The sequence below is a fragment of the Diospyros lotus genome, chromosome 7, assembly GCF_014633365.1.
Source record: "Diospyros lotus cultivar Yz01 chromosome 7, ASM1463336v1, whole genome shotgun sequence".
In the NCBI taxonomy this organism is placed as follows: Eukaryota; Viridiplantae; Streptophyta; class Magnoliopsida; order Ericales; family Ebenaceae; genus Diospyros; species Diospyros lotus.
Genome location: NC_068344.1, coordinates 16,460,416 through 16,487,810, shown reverse-complemented (window position 1 = coordinate 16,487,810; position 27,395 = coordinate 16,460,416). Strand labels below are relative to the sequence as shown.

Sequence of the window (27,395 nt, the reverse complement as noted above, 5' to 3'; positions counted from 1 at the left end):
ACAAGTCACACCACAGTATTCTGCAACAAGGAGGAGAAACTCTGATGTGGTTATATGGAGTATGATAGTCATGACACAACAATAACAACATGCACAAGCCTTAAGTCCACTAGATGGGGATTATGATAGTCATGATACCACACTAATGACAGCAATCACAACCCTTAAGGCCACTAGGTGGGGATGATGATAGTCATGCTATGTTAGCAATTAGTGTGGTATCATGACTATCATACACAAATCCAACCAATTAATTGTTTGGGCTGGTATGGTGTAATTTAAATTCTATTTGATTGTCCGTTTGAGGGTTTTATTTTTTTGTCATGGGCAGCATCAATGGAAAAGATTTTTTCCATTTATAATTTGTTTCAAGAATGGGCATTATGCTTTATTGGTACTAAATGTATCATCCCCTTGGTGTGCTGGTGTTACCAACTGGTGTTACTGTTGGTACTAAATGTATCAAGTGGTATAGTCGGCACCTACATACAACCCTCAAGTGTGCTTAGAAAGATTGGTGTTTGCTTTTCTGATTTTTAGCATTAATGCATTATTGGTGTTGGCAATAATGCATGTGACTTGACTCTACTTCCTGTTGTGCTTTAGTCGCTGAAACTATTTAATTGTTTACATGTACTATAAACTACTGTTATTTTCTTTTGTCTTATCTTTTGAAAAATTTTCAAAAGCTGAAATAGAACACAAAAGGAAAAGAATGCAGAAAACGAATTTGGTAGAGTTGAGAAACTAATGGAGCTTTTTTTTCTTTTTGGTTAGAATTTTTGTTCTTTCATCTCACTAATATGATATATGTGGCAATCAGCACTAACTTGTGGGGCTTGTCCAGGTCACTATCCCATCACTGGCATCTGTATTTAATGAGTATGCTTTGAAGAGCCAATTTGACACAAGCATTTACCTTCAGGTGAGATTTCTTTGTTGGTCATTCTTTTTATCATACCTTATAAGTACCTTCTCACAAATGGGTGGATGAGCGTCATTTCTAAGACCAACTTGCATCATCCCATTGACCTTAAGCCCATCACTAAATTACTAGGAGAAGACAATTGTTTTCCAGAAACAGGCAAGTCTACTGCTATTGATAAGTTTATTACATTTAAAAACTCTTCTAAAAAAACTATCAATCTAAAACTCCAACCGAAATATTTACCACTCTAAAACTTTATGATTGGTGTTGAATTGTTAACCACTATCTCATCTAAAAACTTAAGCTAGTAGATAGAGGTCTAATTTTATCTTTTATATTATCATTTGTATTCTCAATGTGCCCCCTCATATATGGCTAGACTTTACTGCATGATTGGCCTAAACATATGCAACAATTTAAATATTAGGTTAGCGATAAGGTTTAAACTTAGGACAAAAGCAATCTTAGCCACCAGAGAGAAGGTACCACCATAATCTATAACAAAAATTTGAGCATATCCCTTCGTAAGCAACTGGGCCTATAGACAATGAATTGTGCCATTCAAACCAACCTTAATAGTAAACAACCACCAACAACCAATAGTAAACATCACCTCATTAACTAACAAGGCAGACATCTTCTCATCCATAGCATGCCACCACCCAAGACTAGAAAGAGCTTGTGCATCTATCTTAGGAATAGAATCAGAAGAAAGAGCAGATAGAAAAGCAGAATCGATAGGTGAAAAATGATGGTAGGTCATAAAAGTATAAATGGATGAGGATTCTAAGTGAAACGTGTACCTCGAAGAATAGGAGCATGGGCAGAACTGGAGGAGGATGGACAAATGGCACCATCTGTAGGAAAACATGGATATGAAGAAACATCATCATCAATAATAGAAGACATTGGAGCTACTATAGAAGGCACTAGAGTAAATGGTTGTCTAGATCGGGGATGGTAAGTCTAAAAAGGAGCAGGAATAATGGAACAAAGATTGGGACTGGAGTATGAAAAGATGGGAGAAGAAGAACATCATCAAGATGGGAAGAAGAAGTATTAGATGGAGAGACGAGAGTGATCTAGAAACACACATTTAACATAGCAAGGAGACAATTTATCACAATGAGGTGAGAGAAGACAAAACAAGTAGATCCAAAGATACAAGGGGCAACAGGATAGATAGGATCACAAGGAAGAAGTAAAGTGTGTGGAATGGATGCATTCAAAACAAAGGATGGCATACAGTTGATCACATAATGAAAAGTGAGGATAGTTGCATCCTAGAAAGAAACGGGACAATACATACAAAGTAGAAAAGTCCGAGCAGTCCCAATGAGATGGTTTTTATGTTCTACCACCCCATTTTGTTGTGGAGTATAACAAGAGGACTAATGAACAATACCTTAGAGAAAAGCTTCAAAAGCTATAGAACAATACTCCTTAGCATTATAACTTTGAAGATATGAATAGAACAACCAAATTAAGTAGTAATCTCATTACAAAAAATGGTGAACAAAGAAAGTAACTTAGTACCATCTTTCATCAAGTAGAGCCAAGTACAATGAGATTGATCATCAATGAATGCGACAAAATAAGAGAAACCCATTCTAGACTTGACTCTACTAGGACCTCAAATATCGAAGTGTTCAAGATTGTAAGGAGCATCAACTCTTGTTAATTAAGACAGTTAGAATCAAAAGAACGAACATGCTTGTCGAAGAGTGGATAGGTGATGATGAACAAGTGGAGAATGAATTTGAAGAGGTGAGGATGACCAAGTCAAGAATGAATCTGAAGAGGAGAGGCTACTGTAGTAGCACAAGCAGTTGCCATAGATGATGACAAAGCAAGATGATAAACCTCTTCAAACTTACACCTGATGCCAATCATCCATCTTGTACCCTAGTCCTACACAAGAATTGAACCAGAATAAAAAATCACACAAGAATGAGGGGACTGAGTGAGGCAACTAATATAAATGAGATTATATGGACAACTAGGAATATGTAATACGTAATTGTTAGGTCCTCAGATTTGACAAGACCAATTCTCTACTAATTGAGAGAATTAGGGCAGAATTTAGGTAGAAATGTGAGGAAGATTCGGAGAAAGAGAGGAAAACATAAGTAGGAGAGAGAAAGCAAGATCTAGAGAGAGAAACAAAGAATTTCTGGAAAAAATGCTACGATAATTTGTCATGCAGTTGGATTGGGTTTTTATACTAATCTAGGCGGTTTAGTTTGGTGCATTACCATGCCAAAAATACTAAGAAACCCTCATACAAGTATTAGGTTCCTGGCAATTCTCCCCCCCCTCCCCCCTAAAAAAAAACATTTCTTGTTCTCAAGAAATGGAGAGAAGGCAGGTAGCTTGAGGAAACTGAGTAATGTTAGAAATACGAGAAGATGCCCTACTTTCCTAATCTGATCTAATTGTATCGTGCATATGCACACTGATTTGATTGATTTGTATTTGCTCTGTAATTTCACAGTTATACATACTTTCCTTTTGTATATATTTCCTAAGGTAGTTTAGGAATCATCTAATTAGGAAAGTTCCTAATTAGACTTAGGAAACTGCTTATTGTGATAGGCGTGTATATAATGGCTGTTTGAGCCTTTGAATCAATAAGATTGGATTATTTTTTCTGCCTCTTTGACATGGTATCAAAGCTCGATTCAATTCTCGAGCGATTGAGGCCAAAACTCTTTCATTGATCCACCTTTCATTGATCCAATCTTCTTCATTCAACTTGAGATATGTCCGAAACCATAGAATCCTCCGGGGGTACTAATGAGGTCTTTGTCATGGGCAGTATTAGTGGGGGAGCGATTTCCAGTGGTGAATTGCAAAACGTCCAAGCAACTTACCGGTTGAATAGGAAAAACTACCTCAAGTGATCTCAATTAATCATGACTTTTCTGAAAGGCAAGGGGAAGTTAAGCCACTTGTTGGGGACGGGGCCAAAGAAAGGAGATCCTTCATATGCCTCTTGGGATGATGAAGACTTTCTCGTGATGTCTTGGCTCTGGAACTCAATGATTCCAGAGATTAGTGACACGGTTATGTTTTTGTTGGATTTTGCATTGAGTAAACTATCTAGAAGGTTAGAAGAAATCAGGAAATCCCTTAGGTGATTGAAGTAGCAAAGTAAACTAAGTTAGGGAAAGGCTAGCTTATGTGTTTATTATGAGGGGTATTTTAGTCTTTGTGTAGCCTAATATTAAACCTTGTAATTTCCGCCCCAACTCTCTATAAATAGAAGGCATAGGTGGGTTGTCGCACAGGATGATCATTCATTTACTTTTTGAATACGAGAGAATTGTTGTGAGAGGAAAAGCTTGTGTTCAAGAAAGTTCTTTGTAATCTCAGTAAAGGCAGTGTACTTGTGTGATAGAGAGTGAAGAGGGATTTCTTGTACTGATTCATACATTGGTTTCTAGTGGAATTGCTCTCGGATCGAGGTTGGATGTAGGGCTATTTCTACAGCATGAGCCAGGATAAACTTTCGCGTCTCGTGTTGTGGTTTGATTGTTTCTTTCCCTTATTCTTTTACTGATTTAAAATCTGTTTTCTTATTTTTGTTGTTTGAATTCATTTCAAGTGAGTGTGTGTGAGATTGGCGTTGAATTGAGAGGATCCTAGCGCTCCTAATCCTAACAGATTGGTATTAGAGCTTGGAACTCATTCAAGAATTGCCAAGAACCCTAGAAATCAATAGGTTTTATTCCTTGCCATGAATTTCGCGGCCTCTGCTGCAAGATATGACATTGAGAAGTTCAATGGATCTAATGATTTTGGACTCTGGAGAATGAAAATGAGAGCTTTGTTGGGTAATCTAGGATTAGAAGAAGCTCTCGATGGAGAGTCAAAAATGCCGAAAACCTATTCTAAAGAAAAGAAGAAAGAAATTATCAAGAAGGCATATAATACCCTAATCTTAAGTTTAGGGGACAAAGTCCTTAGAGAGGTTTCAAAGATGGAAACGGTGGCTGAATTATGGCTTAGGTTAGAGAGTTTGTATATGACAAAATCCCTATCTAAGGCTATGATGCAGTTTGGGTATAAGCAAAGTCATGGTGACCACACTTTATTTGTGAAACACTCAAGTAAGGACAAGATTGCAATCCTATTGGTATTTGTAGATGATATTATAGTTACTAGGAGTGATGAAGAAGAAAAACTAAGGCTGAAAACACAATTGGCTCGAGAATTTGAAATGAAAGAGCTGGGGAAACTAAAATAATTCCTTGGAATTGAAGTAGCATATTCAAGATAAGGGATATTTATATGCCAACGAAAGTATATTCTTGACTTGCTCAAGGAAATAGGTACCCTTGGATGCAAACCAATGGGTACACCTATTGATCCAAAGCATAGAATGAACCAAGACAGCAAGAAGGGAATGATCATTGGTAAAGTGCACTACTAGAGGTTAGTAGGAAGATTGATTTCTCTCTCACACACTGGACCTAACATTGCTTATGTTGTGAGAGTAGTTAGTCAGTTCATGCATGATCCTAAGGAGGAGCATCTACAAGAAGTTAAGAGAATTCTCAAGTACTTAAAAGCTACTCCAGGAAAAGGACTTTTGTTCAAAAAAGGAAGTAATCTGATAGTAAAGGGATACATCGATGCTAACTATGTAGGATCTCTCACAGACACGGGGTCAACTACAGGCTACAACACTTTCATAGGAGGAAATTTGGTTACTTGGAGGAGCAAGAAGAAAAATGGGATAGCTAGGTCAAGTGCAAAAGCAAAGTTTCGTGCTATGGCTCTAGGTGTTTGTGAGCTTTTGTGGATCAAACTAATTCTAAAGGATTTGATGATTGAAAGTGGATCGATAAATCTATATTGTGATAACAAATTAGCTAATGGTATAGCACACAATTCAGTAAAACATGATCAAATGAAGCATATAGAAGTGGACAAACATTTCATCAAAGAGAAAATTGATGGTAGACTCATTACTATCCCTCATGTGATATTAGAAAACCAATTAGCTGATGTTTTAACCAATGGATTTTCCACTTCTAGGTTTCAAGAGATTTTTGGCAAGTTGGGAATGGAGGATATCCACTCACCAGCTTGAGGGGAAATGTTGGAATAAAGGAAATAGAAGATTTACTCGACTAATTGGCTTACCAAGGAATGCATAAGATTATGTTTCCTAATATAGATATAGAATGTACAATCAGGTGTTTTTCTATATAAATTAGTTACCTAATTAGTTAGTTTCCTAATTGTGTATGTTTCTATAATAGTTAGTTTCCTTAGAGGATAGATTGATAGTTTCCTTAGAAGATAGATTGATAGTTTACTTATGAAGGTGACAATACTCACCTTAAATATGACTGTAAATATGTGTTGAATATATAAGAATTTTGTGAATTTCTTCAACAATTATCTCAAAACCGGATCCATCCTTGAAACCATGCATCCGCCACTTCGTTCAAATAAGCACAAGCTACAGTTATTCTTTGTTGATCCGGTATATTATACTAGGTAAAAACCTTTTGACACCGTTTAACCCACCACCTAGGGTTTTGACAATCAAACATCGGAATCTCCAACTTCAGCAATGGAAAGTAAGGCTGATTAGATGCAGCCTGTACCTCCTGCCTCCTCTCTACTGTTCTTGTAACCACATTTTCTTCCACAGGTTCAATTTCTAGTTCAGAAGAACCAACTGTTCTAAGATTTGTTCCATTTCCTTGCAAGATTGGATCAGATCGCTCCTTAGGAGGAAAATCTGTAGGAAGACTAACCTGAGGCATTTTGGAGAACATCAACATGAATCCATCCCGTCTTCTTGCCAAACCATCCATAGAAGCTTCGAATTTCCAGTCCAATGGAAGGATTGCATTGTGATTTCTGGTGGATCCTGCTTCCAAAATCAACACAAGTGATCAGAGACAGTTTCATTCACTTGCTGCAACTGAGCTTCGAACTGCTTCATCCCAGTTCCATCAGCCATGGTGAATTTCCGAAAGAAGCTGAATCGGTGACCTAAGACTTGCTTTGATACCAAAATGTCAGGTCCTCTAGATCTGACAAGACCAATTCTCTGCTAATTGAGAGAATTAGGGCAGAATTTAGGGAGAAATGTGAGAAAGATTTGGAGAAAGAGAGGAAAACAGAAGTAGATGAGAGAGAAACCAAGATTAAGAGAGAGAAATTTAGAGAGAAACAAAGAATTTATGGAAAAAATGCTTCGATAATTTGTTATTCAGCTGGATTGGGTTTTTATACTAATCCAGGCAATTTAATTTGGCTCCAATGAGGCTGCCAATACAAAGGTACAAACTTGAAGAGCTTGTTACAGTACAACTGCCTATAAGTACCTTACCAAAAATACCCTTATAGAAGTATTAGGTTCCTGACAATAATTAAGAGAAATAGACAGAAGTGGATCAACTTATCAATACTTGTGGGAATGGTTTTAGAACCATCGACCACAATAATAGGAGGAAGGGAAACAGATGAATGAAAGTGAGAAAGTAGAGATTTATTGTCAAAAATTTGTTCTGAAGTGGTAGAATCAAGAATTCAAGGACTAAGAAAGGCATGTGAAAGACATATACAAGAATTACCAGTAGATGACACAGTGGAGGTAGAAGAAGACTGGACAAAAGAAACTACAAGAGAGGATGCCTGCCAAGGCACCTGCAACTGGTGATGCTCTGCCAATTTCTCAACAGAGATGGTATAAGTAGGGGTTGGTCTTCTGTACTCTCAGTGGCTGCAACATTGGCTTTAGGAGCCCGACCATGGAGCGTATATCAAGTCTCCTTATAATGACCAGGGCAATGATAGTAATTACATAAAGGTCATTTACCATCCTGGCCACGCCCAACACCTCTATCATGACCACTGCCAGAACTAGACTCAGATGAAGATCCATCAGTCTAAGAAGCAAGAACCGACTGCTCTCCAATTGAAGCCTCAGAAAAGGTCTGTGTGCTATGAAGAATCCTAACAAATACCTTTTCCATGGTAGGTACAGCTGGACTGCTAAAAATCTGAGCATGGATACCCTCCATATCAGCCCCAAGACGAGCCAGGGAAAGCACCATAAACAATTTATCGTTCTGTTTCTTCTGCTTAACAAGATCAGCTGTAATCGGGAGCACAACATTAAAATCTGTCACAGCAGACTGGATTCGACCCAAGTAAGTAGCCACATCTCATCTCCCCTCTGAATATAGAACAGATCACTAATGATAGTGTATTTATGCACTATATCACTAGTGTACAGCTGCTGTGCATGAGACCAAATATCAAAACAGGTCTCATAAATGTGAAATTGGGGGACTAAATCAACATCTATTGACTTCCACAGCAATGAGTACAATTACAAGAGAAGATGAACTTACCACTCCAGAATTTGAGGAAGTCATAGCTCAAACTTGAGACAATTAAATTAACTGAATATAGTGGGAATCACCTGAGACAGAATCCTGGTGTGAAATCTTAGATTAGAGAAGAATCAACAGATCAGAGGGAAGAAGTGACCAGACCACTTCAGACCAGATCAAGATCAGATTGCTCCTGACCAAATCTCATGAATTCCAAATCTACAGACCAGATTGCGCCAGTTCTAGGTCAGATCAGATGGCAACTTCTTATTACAGAAGTTCATATTGATTACTGAACCAAGACTGATCTCTCACAACAGAACAGATCATGTAACACTGAAACCTTAGGTTATGATTTTTCTCTCTCATGCTATGGCTTTGATACCATGTGAAGAAGAGAGAGAGAGAGAGAGAGAGAGAGAATGATATGGAGGGAAAAATCTATGAGAAAATAATTATGAGAAAAAAACCTAAGAGACTAGCCTCTCTTAGCTTGTTATTTATAATAAGTATAATGGGCCTTAAACCTATGGGCTTAATCTAATTACAAAAATAAAACACAAATATAATAACTATAATATATACTAATAATTTTAACACTCTCCCTCAAGCTAAAGCATAGATATCATATGCACCAAGTTTGTTACAAATATATTCCACTCGAGCACCCTTTAAAGATTTGGTGAAGACATCTGCAAGTTGATCATTGGAGTTAACAAACTCTGTAACAATAATATCTTCAACTAGCTTTTCTCTAATAAAATGACAGTCGATTTCAATAATGCTTAGTCCGCTCATGGAACACTGGATTAGAAGCAATGTGTAAGGCAGCCTGATTATCACAAATAAGCTTCATAGGAGACTTCACAAAACTTGAGTTCCTACAGAAGTTGTTTAAGCTAGATGAGTTCACAAGTTGCATTAGCCATAGCCCGATACTCTGCCTCTACACTAGATCTTGCTACTACATTCTATTTCTTACTTTTCCAAGAAACTAGATTTCCTCCCACAAGAACACAATACCCAGAAGTTGACTGGCGATCAGAAGGGGATCCTTCCCAATCTGCATAACAACAAATATTTGTGTGTCCCTTATCCTCATAAAGTAAACCTTTACCTGGTGCTCTTTTGATATATCTCAAAATCCGGATAACAGCATCCCAATGAGAATCACATGGAGAACTAAGGAATTGGCTAACTACACTCACAGCAAAAGCAATGTCAGGACGAGTGACTGTAAGATAGTTCAACTTACCTACCAGTCTCCTATACCTTCCAGGTCTGAATAAAGCTCCCCCTGTCCTGGTAAGAGTCGGATGTTCGGATCCATTGGGGTGTCAATTGGTTTGCAATTCATCATACCAGTTTCTTCTAAGATGTCAAGTGCACACTTCCTTTGAGAAATTGAGATACCATCTCCTGATTGAGCAACTTCAATACCCAAGAAATACCGAAGTCAGCCCAAGTCTTTGGTCTGAAAATGCTGATGTAGATGTTCCTTCAGCTTCTGTATTCTAACCTGATCACTCTCTGTGATAACAATGTCATCGACATAAACAACAAGGTAGATACATAAGGAAGAAGAATGGTGATAGAAAACCGAATGATCAGCCTCACTTCGAGTGAGACCAAAGGCTTGAGTCACAGTGTTGAACCTGCCAAACCACGCCCGTGGAGATTGTTTCAAATCATAGAGAGATTTCTTGAGTTTGCAGACTACATTGGACTCCCCCTGAGCAACAAAACCAGGTGATTGCTCCATATATACCTCTTCTTGCAAATCACCATGAAGAAATGCATTTTTAATATCAAGCTGATAGAGTGGCCAATGATGCGTAGCGGCCAGAGAGAGAAAGAGGCGAACATAGACCATTTTCGCAACAGGAGAGAAAGTATCGTTGTAATCCAGCCCATAGATTTGTGTAAAGCCTTTGGCAACCAAGCGGGCCTTAAGACGTTCCACCTGTCCATCAGGACCCACTTTGGGAGTGAATACCCAACGGCAACTAACAAGAGTCTTTCCTGGTGATAAAGACACTAAATCCGAAGTACCATTTGAATGTAAGGCGTCAATCTCATCTAATAACATAGCCTGACGCCAACCAGGATGGGACAAAGCTTCACCTATGGTTTTAGGAATGGAAATAGAGGAAAGGCTCGAAACAAATTCACTATAAGAAGGAGACAAGCGATCATAGCATAAAAAGTTATAAATAGGATGGGGATTACAAGTAGACCATGTACCTTTGCGTAGAGCAACAGGGAGATTGTCGGGCTTAGGATCCGGGGCAGGAGGGACCATAGACGGAGAGAGCGAGTCAGGAGAGTCCTGGGTTGGAGGAATGCTGGCGCCGGTAGCAGGATGAGGACGAATGTGATATGTAAGAAGTGGAGGAGCCGTGGTAGGTGGACCAAAAAACGGTAGGGTAGGCGCCACTGAAGAGACAAACAAACCCGAGGGGGACAGCGGAAGAAAAGAAAAAGGAATAGGCAAAACCTGGTGAAGACTTTGTGAATCAGGTTGAGCAACCGAAAAAAAAGACTGATGTTCAAAGAATGTGACATCAGCACACAAAAAATAGCGATGCAGCTCAAGAGAGTAACACTTATAGCCTTTTTGCAACTGGGAATAGTCGAGGAAGATACCCTTGAAAGATTTGCAGCAAGTTATCCTGTCTAGGTGAAAAAGAATGCACAAAACAGATACATCAAAAAACACGAAGAGGAACAAAATAAAGTGACTGTGTAGGGAACAAAGTAAAGTGACTGTGTAGGGAACAAAAGGGAATGAGGAATTTTCTCCTGTAACGCTGAAGATGGCATGCGATTGATTAGATAACATGCAGTTAGAACAGCATCGCCCCAAAATATGGTGGGAAGATTGGCATGTAAAAGGAGCGTCCGTGCAGTTTCAATAAGATGGCGATTCTTATGCTCAACAACCCCATTTTGTTGAGGTGTGTAAGGACAAGAAGATTGATGCAGGATGCCATTAACAGTCATAAAGGTAGTAAATGGAGAAGAAAAATACTCAGGGGCATTATCACTACGGAAGGCACATATAAAAACTCCAAATTATGTTTTTATTTCAGCAGTAAATGTCTGAAAAGTAGAAAATAACTTGGACCGACTCTTCAAAAGAAACAACCAAGTGCAACAGAAAAAGTCATCAATTAAAGTAATGAAATATGAAAAACCAAAAGTAGAATTGATGCGACTGGGCTCCCATATATTAGAGTGCACAAGGGAAAAGGGAGCCTCAGCCCTATTATTGACCCGACGAGAAAAAGAATGACGAGCGTGTTTACCGCGCTAACATGACTCACAATTAAACATGGACAATGACGACAAACTAGGAACTAATTTCTTTAGTTTGGAGAGGCTGGGATGACTGAGACGATAATGAAGAAGATCTGAGGAAGTGGCACTGGTGCAAGCTATTGGCGAACTAGGCACAGCAAGATGATAGTGACCCTGTGACTCACGCTCGATGCCAATCGTCCGCCCCGTACCCTGGTCTTGAACACAAACAGAGGTAGGAGTAAAGATAACAGAACAATTAAGGGTTTTGGTAAGTTGGCTAGCTGAAATCAAATTAAAAGGACTGTCAGGAACATAAAAAACAGAATTTAATGAGAAAGACGAGGTGGATGCGATTTGAGCGATTTTTTTAACTTCAGTTTTGGTGCCATCAACCAGGGTAACAGTAGGTAAGGTATCAGAATAGGCAAGTGGGGAGAAAAGAAGTTCATTACCACACATATGGTCAGTGGCGCCAGAATCTATAATCCAAGGACTAATAGATGAGCCTTGAACAATACAAGTAACGGGATTACCAGGATGAGATGACTGGGTAGCTTGAAACTTCAAGAATGCATCATACTCAGCTGTAGACATAGGTATCAATTGCGAACCTAGTGGAGATTGAGCAGGAGTAGGATCGCTCTGAAATACATGAGCTGCATTGGTAGATGATATCGGTGGAGCAGCTCGCCGACCATGTTTCTTCCAGCATTTGTGCTCAAGATGACCTAGTTTCTTACAAAAGGTACACTATGGACGTGAGCGATTATTATTGCGTTCTCTATTTCCTCTTATGGTTGAAGCCTGAGATACAAGAGCTGAAGATTCGGTTGGAGGAACAACATGAGAAGAAGAGGACATACCATGTGCACCTGTCATATTCAACAACCTTTTGAAAGAGTCCTTCATGGTAGGGCTAGCGGAGCTGGTCAAGATTTGGTGCCTGATGGCATCAAACTCTGGTTTCAGACTAGATAGAGCAATAACCATAAAAAACTTCTCTTGTTGAGCAATCTGTTTGGTGCAGGTCGTAGTGAGAGGAAGAAGAGCATCAAATTCTTGCATAAGAGCCCGAACCTGCCCCAAATAAGATTCCATGGACGACTCCTGCTTGAGATTTTTGATATTAGAAACCACAGTGTACAAACGTTGGATGTCGTTTGTATAACACTCTTCAGCTTCCTTCCACACATCAACACAAGTTTCAAAGGGGCGAAAGAGCTGCATGATGGAAGGATCAATAGACTGCCATAAGAGGCTACATAACTGGGCATCAGCTTGTTCCCATCTAGCCCAATTCACTTCTGACACACTTTCAGCCTTTGTGGTAAGATGATCCGTTTGGCCTTGCCCTTTGAACCACATTTTGACAGAGGCTACCCATGAGAGATAATTAGTCAACCCTATCAACTTGACAGTGGTAATATTGATTGTCCCAAGATTGGAGACAGTAAAGGATTGAGAGGCAACAGGGGCAATAGGTGCCAAAGCGGGAATAACACTGGCAAAAACGACGTCACTGAAATCAAACATGGTGAGGGTTTCGATACTGGAAGTGGCTTGAGGAGTCACTGGCGATCAGATCTGGAGAAGTCGGAAAAAAGTGGTCGGCGGACGCGTTGTCACGCGTCGGCGCGTGGAGACGGAGGCAGCAATCGGCAGCTTGGTGTGGCGGCGCGTGGGTGGTTCAGCGGCGGCGAGTCTACGGTGGTCGACCGATCTAGGGACGGCGAACCTGATGGTGGTGGCGGTGTTATCCAATGGTGGTCGGACAATGGGTTTTTGGTATTGGGCAGTGATGGTTAGGGTTTGATGGCTAGGGTTTTGGTTGCTGGAAAAAAAATATACAGCGAGGCTAGGGTTTTTTTTTTTTTTCACCGGTGGCTCTGATACCATATGAGAAAATAATTATGAGAGAAAAACCTAAGAGACTAGTCTCTCTTAGCTTGTTATTTATAATAAGCATAATGGGTCTTAAACTTATGAGCTTAATCTAATTATAAAAATAAAACGCACACATATAATATATACTAATAATTCTAATTAAATCTAATTCTCTATTCACCGTTTGGTTTATATACAACTCAAAACAAACTGTGTACAACTGAGAGAAACAGCACTGTGTACAACACTACTAAGCTACATCCTTCTAACATTTTTGAAAACCATTTACCACTTTCTTACTTTGTAGCAAAAAAACAACCTTAAACATAAAAAACCATGAACCAGGTTTCTTTAATAATCGATAAATCACTATATGGTTTTTAAAAATAGAGAAGAACTGGTGCAATTTCTCACACATGTTTCAACTTTTATTTTGTTTTTCCTGATTTTTTGAAGAAGTTAGGGACCATTAATACATAGATAATAAACCAGTTTTTACCATTTATTCAACAATGAATAAATAGGAAAAACAGTTTATGAAGAAAATCTAAAAATTTGAAAAAACACCTTGGGGGTTTTCAGAGTTGTCTTTAATGGTCTTTGAATTTGTGTGATCTATTTTTTGAATTTGTTGGAGGAAAACCTTAAATACTAATTGAATAAACTAATTTACGAAAAAAAAAAAACTAATTTAATTTACTCATCATTAGATAAATCAACTATCAGTTTTTGAAGAGATGATAAAACCACTAAATTGGTTCCTTAAAGAACATTTTGGTGCTAACAACAAATATTGAGTAAACTGCAAACACTGAAAGTCTTGAAATCATGTTACCAGTTTACTGAACTATTAAAGAAACCGGGTTCATGGTTTATTTAATGTTTAAGATTGTTTTTTGTTGCAAAGTAAGAAACCAGTAATACAGTTTTAAAAAATAAAGAAGAAACCGCTCTACGCTTTCCAAAGATAAAGAAGAAACTGCTATACAGTTTTCAAAAATAAAGGATAAACCAATAATACTGTTTTCAAAAATAAGGAAGAAACTGGTGTGGTTTCTTCCTTATTTTTGATTTCTTCCTTATTTTGAAAACTGTATAGCAGTTTTTAGTTGTACTTTTATGCTTTTTGCATGTGGGATGTAAAGCGATAAATTGGTATACGGTTTTTAAAATAAGGCTGAATACGGTTTTCAAAATTTTAGAAAAAACCCCACCTGGTTTCTTTATTTTTAAAAATCCATATTGGTTTCTTCTTTATTTTTGAAAACCATACAGCAGTTATTAATTCTGATAGTTTTACGTTTTGAACAAGGGAGGGGAGAGAACAATCTAATCATAGAGTTCGAGTGGTAAACATTTTGGTTGGAGTTTTAGATTGATAATTTTTTTTAAAAGAGTTTTAAATGTTAAATAAACTTGCTATTGATTCCCTTAACAATTTCCACTTTACTGTGGCATGCATCCTTTCTGTATGTTCTTTGGTGGACCTCAGCCTATTCTTTTAGCTGGACAGTCACCATCTCAATGCTGTGTTGATATATTTTACCTTGAGATAGTTTCTGAAACCTTTGCACATCATGAGCCTGTCATTTAGAGGCCTCATTTGTTGTTATTATTGCTTAACCCTTAAAAACTGTGGAAGACTATTTGACTTACACTAATATTCTTGCTTCTCAGAGAGCTCTGTCTTTGACATTATTTAGCTGTCAAAAAATCACCCTTTGGTGGTGGGATGAATAAAAACCCAAGCAGTATTTTGAAATGCTATGCTGGTTTTCATTTGCCTTATAATTTCATTCTATGTTCTGCAGAACTTGTTTCTGTATGGTTATGGCGCAATATTCAACTTCCTAGCCATTCTTGGAACTGCCATCTTTAAAGGTATGGATATTTTGTATGAGGTCTAGCAAGCTTTTGTAATTTCCTAGAAGTTGTCAGATCCTCAGATCTGACAGTGGTAATTTCGGTATTATTCAAGGGAAATTGGAAATAGAGAGAGAGTTGAGAAGAGAATTGAGAGAAAAAAAGAGAGAATAGGAAAAGAGGAAAAGATTCAATCTTCAATTGCCTGAATGAATGCCCATCCCCTTACAAGTAGCCTTTTATAGGCATACCTGGTTGTTCTTCAGTTATTGTAACTGAAGGTCAACAAACAAAGCAACAGCCAGGGCATCTAACCAAATCACAACAATATGATCTAACCGAATTACAACAATGTGCAGCCCAATTACAGTATTGCCCTTCTAATATCCTAGGGTCATGACAGAAGTTTCCTTGGAAGAAGGTTGTGGAGGTTCAAAATATTTCAGCACATGGACTCGATTATGAAGTTTAATATTTAGATGAAAAAGAATCTGCATACACTTTACAGTTTTATTAAAAATAAATAAATAGTCTTCTGCTCAAAAACATAAAATAAGATGGCACCTAGATATTTCTTCTGCTGTTACATATGCACCTAGGGATAGTTGTCTGATTTCTTCATTTACAAGCTGTGCAAACATTAGGATTTTCTGTACAAACTTCATAGGATGAATAAACCGTAAATTAGGATTACCTCAAATCAAAGTATTCAAGGAATACATTTTTCTTTTCTTTATCTTTTTTTTTTTTTTTTCAAATGACTCATTATCCAAATTTTTAAATTAAGGAGGTCAAAAACTAAGTGTGTGGAATGCAAGTTAAGTGAAAATAGAAATATGGGTGATGCTATTGGGAGAGATTTGGAGATCAGTTTGTCCTTAAAAAATATCAATTATGATATCTTGGACAAGATATCAATTGTTCAAAAAGGAGAGATTATGGAGGATGTTTCTCTTAGAATCAAGGCATAATGATTGAAATGAAGAAATGTGTAGCATTTTATGTGATTGTAAAATCCCCTTAAGCTAAATTGAAGTTTTACCAAATGGCTATAAGACTATCCTTATTATTGTATGGCTTAGAATGTTGGGCAGTTAAGCACAATATATATAAAATATGAGCATAGCTAAGATTTGAATACAATGATAGATGTGCGCCCATACAAGAAAAGGCAAAGTAAGAAACAAGTCCATACATTATAAGTTTGCAGTGGTGCTTATGGAAGATAAGATGTAGGAGTCACAATGAAGATGGTTTGGACATGTGGGAAAAAGACAGATAGATGCACCTGTGAAGCAAGTGAATGAAATGGAGGAAGTTTGTAGCAAAAGAGGGAGAGGAAGACCAAATAAAACTTGGAGGGAAAGTCTTAATCATGACATAGGATATAATGACCTTATAGAGGATATAACTTCACCTGGAAATGGTTGGAAGTCTAGAAGACATGTAGTCAACGTACCTAGTGGCATTAAGACTTGTGACTGTTATTTATGTTATCGTATTTGTTATCCTAATTTTGTTATACTATTCGCTTCAAATTATTCCCTCTATCTCATTCCTCTCAACTGTTTCTAGGTCCTGGTAGCTTGGATATTTTGCAAGGGCATTCAAAGGCAACTATGCTGTTGATATGCAACAATGCAGCCCAAGGGATCCTATCCTCATTTTTCTTCAAATATGCAGGTCCATATGGCTGAGACATTCTGCGCTTTTTAGCTTAGTTATAGTGCTACCATTTTTGTCAAAAGAAATAATCACATTTGTGGTTGATACTATTTTCATGTGTCATTACCACTGTTTATTCCCTGATCATTTTTGGTTTTTTATTTATTTTTGCTTTTTAATAATTGTTTCTCTTAAACAGATGGCGTTATTAATTTTTGTTTAAGTTATTGTAGACACACCTGTCAATTTTCCCTAAATCATAATTCATGGAGTCTCTACAAGCTTCTGCTACTGTTCTGCCTTTTCTTCTTCCATCTGGCACATTAGAATTTTGAGATATGCAAGTAGATAATTTGAAATGAGAATGTAGTTGATTCTTTTATCTTTTTCATGTTGCTATCCATAAAGTAGTACAGTACATGGAGAATCTCTTGAACTGGAAAGGCATGAACTGCCGCTTCTGGTATTTTCTATTTGACTCAATCTTTCCAGAATTTTAGCCAGTATTTCTGCCTGAGTTTTGCTCAATTCTACTTGGCATCTAATTCAAATATGGAAACTCTTTTCTTTTCATGAATATTCAGCAAATTAAGGGCCAAGTTGAGGGCTATACTTTTGGTGGGTTGTGACCATTGTTTCTCCAAAGGGAGGGGAAACCCCCTGAAATTTAAGAATCGTAAGATATTATGTGAATCTCTAGCCTTTAACCATGAGTCTGGTCAAACACGCTGTAATTCTCAGTCCATAACCTGCCCTATCAAATGGAAAATTAAATTTTGTTCCCAAACTGTTCTGAAACCTGGTTAATGGTTTCCTCAGGAGTAAGATTACTTGACTTTTTGCTTCTGTATGTACATTTGAGTGTTTCTCTATCCATTTGGATTCCCCTTCTATAATGTGCCTTTTTGCTTTCCTATTACATCTGAATGGCTAGGGCAATAGAATTACATCTGCACAAACACTGTCTTAGTCAACCACCCCCAAGTTGAATAATGTTGATATCTCAGACTTTTGTGTATAACTGGGTTTGGAATTAAATAAAGTTCATATCTTGTATTCAGTCAACTTTTATGTAACTGGACAGGACTGTACAATTTATAAATATAGTTTGTGCCATTGGTGCCATATTCTACTTCAAAGCAACTTTTCTGTCAACAGAGCATGATTGATTTTTCCTGTGGAACAGTAAGGCTTCTCCCTTGTGATTGGAAGGTCACAGGTAGAGTTATGGAGATAGCCTCTTTGCAAAGCAAGGGTAAGACTGCATTCAAAAACAGCCCCCTACCCTTCCCTTGCAAAGTAGGGAGCCTTGTGCAATTGGGAAACCCTTTAACCCCCTAATTTTCCCCTTGACCCCACCAGTAGTTCACAAAATAATGAAGCTCCAAATTGGATGCTGAAGAAGAGTGTATTGCTCTTATCTGATGATTATAAGAGAAGTACCTGACTCAGGTAGAAACTGTTGCCTCTATCTTCTCTTCTTGAAAAGATAAATAGAAAAATGACCATTAATATGACACACTAGTTAATGATTTTCTCAATTCAAGGTAGGACCATATGATAGCATTGTCCAGGTGATGCATATGAACTCCAATATTACTGTTTTATAACCGTGTGAAGTGAAAGCCTGAGAACTAAAAAAAGATAGAGAGTCAGTAACTGCAGGGATACTACCATAGTATTAGAATGTATCCTTTATGCAATTTGAGCTGTCTAAGCATAACTGGCTCCCTGAAGCAATGTTAGGTTTTTTGGGGGCTGAGAGAGCTGGTTTTAACAATCTGCTGGTAGATTGATCAGTAATTATATGCCATGTGTTGCAACTACTACCAAAATCAAATAGCTCAACGCCCTAGGCAGATGTCTGAAGCATACATTCAAATGTTGATGCATTATAATTTGCTGTCTCAAATGACAATACGCTATTGAGATATTTTTTAAGCATTAATCTTGATAAGTCCCTTTGATGCTTGCAGATACGATTTTGAAGAAATACTCCTCAACTGTTGCCACAATTTTTACCGGCATAGCATCTGCCACATTATTTGGCCATACTCTGACTATCAACTTTCTCCTAGGAATCTCTATTGTGTTTATCTCAATGCACCAGGTACTTTGATAGAGTTCTCATTTCAACCATTTTCTGTACCTCGCTTAGATCCTGTTCAATTCTTTTTGCCTCTTCCAATTTGTTTTGGATACTTGTCATTTTCTTTTGTTCAGTTCTTTTCACCTCTATCAAAAGTTAAGGATGAAACACAAAGTGATAGTTTGGAGACGGATGTTCAGAATAATCTAAGGTATACTCTCTTCCTTTTGTACCTCAAATAACAATTGGCTTTATTGAATTTCTGTTTCTGCTTCTGCTCTCAGACTAAGAGGAATTAGACTTTTGTGTATATTACAGAAACTTAGGAAATTTGATCATAAGGGATGGTGGCTTAGTCCTTGAAGAGGGGCATGAATAAACCTGGTCTTGTAGTTAAAGGCACATATCTCCTGCATTATGTACCGGTAACGTTAACCAATTTTCTTCTTGGACCAAACCCCTCACAGCATGGGGTGAAGTTCATTGAAAAAATTGAATATCAAGATTCTTTATCTTAATTTTTAAGTTACACTTCATGTTAAAAATAATCTTATATTGTTTGAGACATAGTAGCCAAACAGTCTAAACTCAAACTTTTATTGAACAGTATTAATTGGTTGGTCCTAGTGACCTCCATATATGGTAATAATAATAATACACCAAACCTTAGTCTCACTAGGTGGGATTGGCTAAATGAATGCCAGACATCTCTATTCATGTCTCTAGGTCTTTAATAAGGTCATTATATCTCATATCATAGTTACAAGTTTTACACTTTTTTTTTCCTGTCTTTCTTGCCACTTTCTTTAGCTCTTTTACTAAAAATTTCTTTTATTCCATCCACCCTCCCCATGCACCATTCATATGTTCGAACCATCTTAAATATGGATATTTATTTTTAATGGGCACTATAACTTTATTACGAATAATCTTTTTCTAATTCTATCTTTTCTTTTATGGTCATTCATTTACTACAGTATCCTTATGTTACATAAGCTTAAGTTTTGCATATGTTGATGCTTAACTGTCCAAAGTTCTAAAATAATTTTACTATCACATAAAATATTGAAAGCACTTCTTTAACTATCCTGTCTTGATTATATGAGTAATGCCCTCAATAATCTTTTTTCCTTTTTGAATAATTGATATGAGATATTTAAACTAATCTTTTCTGGGATTAAGTCTTTGGCCTACTGAACTTGAAGCCTCTAGGTGAGGTTGATTCAATACATTCAAGCTCATCAATCATTTCTATCTACGATGGTATCTACTGTACAACTTGTGTCATGTCTAAGAATTTCTCACCAAGTTCTTTATTTTTTGTCTTCTTTTACCTCTATCACTACAAACTTCTTCCATTCTATTCACTTTTCTCACAGGAGCATCGATTGGGTTTCTTCACACAATACCAAACCATTTTAATCATATCTCATGCATTCCTTAATAGCAGCCACTTTAGTGTTGTTATGATAACCGCATCTCTAATGTTGTGGTTTCTTGTATGGTTGCATGCCTACCATAACATTGTTATCTTAGTTATGCTCATATTTTTCCCTATTTGGTGGTGCTTTACTTCCTGGCATCTTGTCTCATAGACTTAAAGAAATTTTACAATTGTATAAAATGCCAGAAGATCTTTTCCATTTTACCATTCTGCGTATATTCTTTGATAATAACATCCTCAATAATATTTATCATTTTGGACAATTGATCCATGATATTTAAATTGATTTTTTCTTGAAATGAGTTGATCTTGAACTCTCATCATAACATTATCCTCCACTAATCACATACAAATATATATTGGCTGGTAAGATAGTTTGAAAGAGGGGTTTAGCTTGCCATGTGCCAAAAACTTGGAGAAAGAGTGGATATATTTTTTCATGATTGAGAGATGAGAATAGGTAGAAAGGAAGAGCTTTGGATCATGAAGGCAAATCCACCTTGGGCTCCTAGTAATCTGTTTATTAGAATATTTTGGATAATTGGGAACTTAGTAAATTATCTACGCTAGCACTTTGAACTCGAAAATTCAGGAAGGATATAGAAAAGATAATTTAGGTTGAAATACTATGATACCTCCTTTTTTATTTCTTTAATAAAATAGTCTTTCACTAAGTTCTAAGGGAGAAGGGAAAGATTAAAAAGACAAAAAGATCTAAAAAGTTTTCTTGAAATGCATCCTTATAGATTAGGGAACACATATGTTTTGCTGTATTATAAAATTCATAACTTGAAATAAGACACAAGATAAATGGAAATGTCAAAGCTTATTATACTTTCTCATTTGAGATGCAAGTCATGTTTCCATGTTATATAGGTTAGTTCCACAATATCGACCATGTGATGAAATATGGCCATATCAATTATCTTCATTCACTGTCATCTCATGAAAATTTTCTGTATTAAGATTGTTTTGAAATTTTATCTCATCATTCCTCTGCCAGAGGAGTCCATTTAGAAGGGCATCTGGTGTAAATTTTTTCATGTTCTTTTGCATGGATTTATATTGTTCGTGTGGCTTTTAGAAGTCAATTGATGTTATGAGTGACTACCATGCCATCAATCGTAATTTGGTTAGAATAAGGTACAATTGATGATGATGATGATGATATGAAATGAGATGCCTTGTGGAAATTCTTTTGGTACCTTTTCTTTTTTGTTTTATTTTTCAGCAATAAACATTGTTAATGACATCTGTCATACAGTTGGATCATATTCTTTTTCTTTTTTATTTGAAAATTAAGCTTTGCATGTTGAATCTCTGTGCAGTAACTATAGGTTATTTTCCTTGGGTCTGTTGCATTCAAACCTAGTTATGATGATTTAGTTGCCCAAAGATGTGGGGAGAAAATAACTGCAAAAACATTTGTTAAGATACCAAGTTTGTTGACAGTTAGTAGAAATTGAGAAAATGTGTCAAATGGATCATTTAAATTTGTGTTTAATACTATTGCATTTTACATATTCTTTCTTAAGTACATGTGTATTGCTGGTGGTTGACCTCAGAAAGTCCTAGTATTGTCTCCTATTACCACCTCAGATAATTGATCTAACTGCAGAAACAAGGGGAGAGAATAGGAAGTAAAAGAAAAAGAAAATTCAGGAAAGGTAGCATGTTTATTGGTTGATGTAGTGATGCCAATGCTAAGTTATCTGTCATACTATTTATTTTTCAGGTCAAAGGACAGATCCTTCGTAAATATGGCAGCTGGTGCAAATGAGGATGTAAAGATTTTCCGTTACATCTTGTATATTTTTTTATCACATTTGATTCATGCATGTCTTGCTTATTCCTTTGATTCTTTAACAGGCTAGCCATCAAGTCAGTCATGACGAGAAAGCACCCCTTCTGCCCATTTGAAGAGTTTATGAATTGCAGCATTGGCATGCTTGTATAACTCTCTCTCTCTCTCTCTCTCTCACACACACACACACACACACACACACACACAAATGCAGATTAAAATTGCTTTCACAGTATAACCAACCGTTCAACTTGTGAAACTTATCACGTCACAGTCAACTCTACAACCCCGTTGACTACTAAGATTGCCCAACCAGTTTTATGACAAAAAATAAGTGCACCAACCTACTATGAACGAGAAACAGCACCCCTTAGGATCTCTGATATTTAACGAGTGTTAAATATACTCTTTTACTTCCAATCCCCCACCCTCATTCAGGAAGAGGAGAAGAATAAGGCAGGAGTTATGGTTCTTCTTGTGTGTTCAAAAGATGCAATTATGTATTTGGTACTCAGTGGTGTTATTGTGGATGAGGCTAGTAGGTGCATAGTATTTGTCTGAAGGGATAGACTTAAACTGATTAAGATCTGCTCCTGATCATCTCAATCAAATAACATATGACTACTGTTATGAATTCTGATTTCAGGAATATCTCTCGGGAATGCATTGCTGTTTTGGATGACATTATAGTCAGTTAGAAGACACAGCCAGTTTATTATAGTAAAGCCGATATAATAAACTCTTGGGAGATTTTGTTTTTGTTGTGATCCATCACATTCGTTTTGTCGCGTCTGGGTACGCAAAGGTGGGTCCTGGTATAGAACAATGAAGAAGGGGGCAAAATTTTTGTATTTGTCTTTTAGCTAAAAGGAGAATAAGTGTTTTCCTTATAATTTATCTACCCCTCTCTCTCTCTCTCTCTCTCTCTCTCTCTCTCTCTCTCTCTCTCTCTCTCTTTCACACACACACACACACACATGTAAATTTGACATGCATGTGGACTCTTACAGAAGAATATTATTAATGATTTTGCTCGAACATTGGCTAGTTTGTGCTTTCCTTTTCAGAATGTGGGGGGCAATGGTTGCTGGTCATATGCAGTTTTTGGCAAATTGATATATTTGTCTGTCTTGGATTTTATTGTTAGTCCTGGGGGTAGTGTGTACTGAAACTGTAACTCTTGCTGTCAATGGGCCAACCCGGACAGACCTGCAAAGATCCGACCCGACCCATCTTAAAACGGGCTAGGTCTCACAGGACCATACCCACTGTACATCATATGGGTTGGGTTTGCTGCACATTAACCAAAATAAATGTTATTATCTACTTTTAAATCCAACAAAACGAAGCAACAGTCTATAATAATTAGTTTAAAAATGAACAGCAGCAATCAAGCATATGACAAATACGTGAAAGCTCTATGGCAAAGATATAAATTAATTGACCCAAAACAAATGCCTATTCTTTGCATATTTCTCATGTCTAATTTTTTTTTGGAATGTTCGTATATTATTCTTTTTTCCTCCCAATTGCCCACTCACAGTTTTCCATACATAGATATAATAATAAGTGAATAGATTATTCTCAGGATACAGATTAAGTGATTAGATTATGATAAATTAAGATTTACATCAATAGGTTATGGGTTCGATTTCTTACTTTGCATAATAAAATAAAATTTTCATATTTGATTTATTTTTTTTGTCAAAATTGAAAATACAAGCAGTGATAGACCGCGTAACGATGATAATCCCAATAATAAGCAAACAGGCAATATAGCGGCAGATCGGTGATAAAGCGTCTTCTTCTAACTTCCAAGGAAAGTTCACTATGAAAAGGTGTATTATATGCCCAGCTATCAAATGTATCAGCCGGTCATAACTAACACAAGAAACAACTAAACATCTGAATAGTTGGCAAGAATAAATATGGTTTTGGTCATAGCTTCACAACCAACTCAACAAACTGTCAACTAGATCAAAACACTCACCGTCCTTATTTGCTTTATGCTGCAGATTTAAATAGAAACAAAATAAAATGATAACACTAAGTCCTAGCTAATGGATAATACAAGTGCACAAGTGTAGTGGAAAACATTCATTGACCATTCTCTATTACATAATTTATATACTCCAGAAACAATATGTAATATTTCAGATTTTTAAACTCAAATATGATGTGATATTTGAGATTATTAAGTTCTAATACTTGAGGAAATAGGTCATTTCAAGGGATTATAGAAGTTTTGAAACAAAAGTTCAGTTTCTAAATCAGTGGCAAATCCGTAAATATTGAAGTTTCAGGTAAAAGTGTAATTTACCTAAAATATTGGGGTATTAGCATAATTTATCATTTCTTTGGGGGCTAAAATGCAATTAAAAAATGGCCTGGGGACTAAGTTGCAAGGGGTTTAAGTGCAATTATCTGAAAAATTTGGGCCAAGGTGTAATTCTTGGAACTTTATGACTAGATCATTAAAGTAATGAACTAAGCCAACTAAATCATTTGGGGGTCATGATTGCGGATTCCAAACTTATTCCAATATAGTTAAGTCATGATTAAGGATCTCAAATAACATTTAATCCACCTTTGGATCATTTTGAAATCCAAGACTTAGCCTCCAAAGTCTCCAAACTTTATCCTTAAGGACACATGGCAAGCAACCATTGGACACTTAGAAGATAAGATAAGGTCACATAATGGTTAATAATGACCCCCTTGAGGTGGCATCACATGATTGGCCAAAAAACCTTACTTAGCCTCCAAGTTTGCTGAAGTCTCCAAACCTTATCCTTAAGAATATGTGGCAAGCATTCATTGGCCACTTAGAGATAGGATTTGAAGTCTCATGATGATCTTACAAGGTGGCAACGTGTGATTGGCTCATGAAGTCTATAAATAAAGCCATGGGTATGTTCACAAATCATTCCAAGCATTTCTAAAGAGAACATCTGCCAAATTGAGGGAAACAAATGGAAGGGTCTTGTTCTTGAGAAAGAATGGAGAGTTTTACCAAAAAGAAGAAGAAAATAAGTGGAGAACTGAGGAAGAACGGGCCTCTCTAGAGTTTACGAGTCTTTCTCGAAGTTCGTGTCAATTAGTCAAAAAATTGTGATAAAACTCATTCCCCCTCGTTGTAAATCGTGCTTCCTGAGGTAATCAGTCAAGGTGAGTGGTTCTTGCATGCTTCTTGCTTCCCCTTGAGCATTTGTTGCTTCACTTGTGAGTGGTTCCTGCATGTTTTGGTGACACCTTGAGCATTTGTTGCTTCACTTGTGCATGGTTGTTAACTTGCATATCATACTTTTGTGGCTTATATGTCATATTTCCCTTGGTTTATGCATATTCCTTCTGCTTTGTCATACATCATGTTCGTTGTGGTGACTGTGGCTAGTTGTTGGGATATCATGGGTGATCTTATGCTCTTACGATGAGCCAAGGAGTGACTGTGATGACCGCGAGGGTGATTTCAACACCTTGGCATTGCTACCACATGGGTGGATTTTATAATAGCATTATTGCATTTGCACGCATGTACTCTTCTTTTTTAAGTCACTCATTTAGATGTCATTATCTAACTCGGGTGTTTCATACTCCTAAGACATTCAACGTCTCAGGTATATCAGACGTGCCAGGTGATCCAGGTTTTAGTTCAAGCAAGGGCAAAAAGATGGTACTTGGCTAGCTTTGGGTTTTGCAGCTAGCTTTAGTTTTTATTCCATTATGTACCCTTGTAAACCAAGTGATGTATTGTAAATAGTAGCTAGGATACTCAAGGTTGTAAGAAGTGTGTGTGGGTGTCCTACAATTGTTCCTATAGTGATGTGTTATGTTTTTGGCATATTGAAAGCCATGTGCATTTATTGTGCTTGTAAAGGAAATCTGGTGGAAACCCTCTTTGTTTAGCTTTGATTAAGCTTTCAGGTTCTATACTATGCTTCTGTTGATTAAGGGTTTCCATAACGCCCTAGATGATGTCAGTTTATATTTCGTGTTGTTATGTATTTTGGAAAGCGGGGTGTTACACAATAGAATGTGTGAAATAATTTTGCTTCTACTTTTTTCTAATTCTAGCTACATAAACTTAAATTGATTAATGTTTTTATAGTTTATATTTATTTTTTTAAAAGAGTTATCACTGTTCTTATTAGGTTTTCCTTGTCTGCTCCTCTTAGGAGGCTACCTTCTATGAGGCACTAAAATATATTTAACAAGATATGGGCATAGTAAGTGGGTGGGTCCTTAGTTTAGGTGGTTGTAAGTAAGAAAGGTCATGAGTTTGAGGTAGAGACTTTAGAATCTTGCTTGTTAGATTATTCCTCTAGGCACCAAAAAGAATAGAGTGAAGCTTGCTTTTTTTAGTTACTAATCAAAGAAGGAATTTCCCTTCAAATGTTGTTGCTATTGTTATAATATTTCAAAAGATGTTCAAGTCTTCCTTCTTTCACCTTTCTCTAGTACCTTCTAACTTTGAATTCTTTCTTCTTCCACCTTTCTCCAAAAGCCTTCTTTTCCTTCTTGCAAAGATATTTATATTATTATATATATATATATGTCACTACTGAAATTGCAACTGAAAGTTAGCAAGTTGAAATTGCTCACTTTTTCTCTATAAATACAGCGTCTCGTCCAGCCTCTATGATATCTTCAATTCACTACATTTTTCTCTCTAATACTTTGTATTACTTCCTCTTTTGTATAATCATTTGTTGGATTTTATTTCTTTGTTTTCTTGCCACCTCGTACTATTTCTATGTAGCTAGTAATATAAGAAGAGCTTGTACTACTATTGTTTTTATTCTACCTTCAATTTTTTCTACTAAAGGTAGATGGCCTCTTCCGATATCAACAATTCTATTGACAATACCACCAATCTAAATGGTGAGGAAAATCCCATCTATGCTTCATCTACTATTCCACCCACACCATTGTCATATGCCAAGGCATTTCCTGACATATCCAAGATTGAGGTTATTAACGGCAATAATTTCAAGCAGTGGTAAGAAAGATTAAATTCAATACTTGACGTACATAGAGTCGTCTTCGCGTTA

The 27,395-nt window shown here is 36.8% G+C and overlaps 1 protein-coding gene across 2 annotated transcripts in view; it reads left to right on the top strand.

Moving 5' to 3' along the window:
- LOC127806372 (CMP-sialic acid transporter 3-like) overlaps window positions 1-23,237 on the top strand; it is a 39,857-nt gene extending 16,620 nt beyond the window's left edge. For both annotated transcript variants that reach the window (XM_052343607.1, XM_052343606.1), the window contains exons 10-17: window positions 848-925; window positions 15,291-15,360; window positions 16,918-17,025; window positions 18,984-19,117; window positions 19,231-19,307; window positions 22,276-22,324; window positions 22,410-22,491; window positions 22,991-23,237. In XM_052343607.1, the coding sequence (XP_052199567.1) occupies window positions 848-925; window positions 15,291-15,360; window positions 16,918-17,025; window positions 18,984-19,117; window positions 19,231-19,307; window positions 22,276-22,324; window positions 22,410-22,460 (567 nt within the window). In that variant the 3' untranslated portion in view covers window positions 22,461-22,491; window positions 22,991-23,237. The remainder of the gene's footprint in view (window positions 1-847; window positions 926-15,290; window positions 15,361-16,917; window positions 17,026-18,983; window positions 19,118-19,230; window positions 19,308-22,275; window positions 22,325-22,409; window positions 22,492-22,990) is intronic.
- Window positions 23,238-27,395: the final 4,158 nt, after the last annotated feature.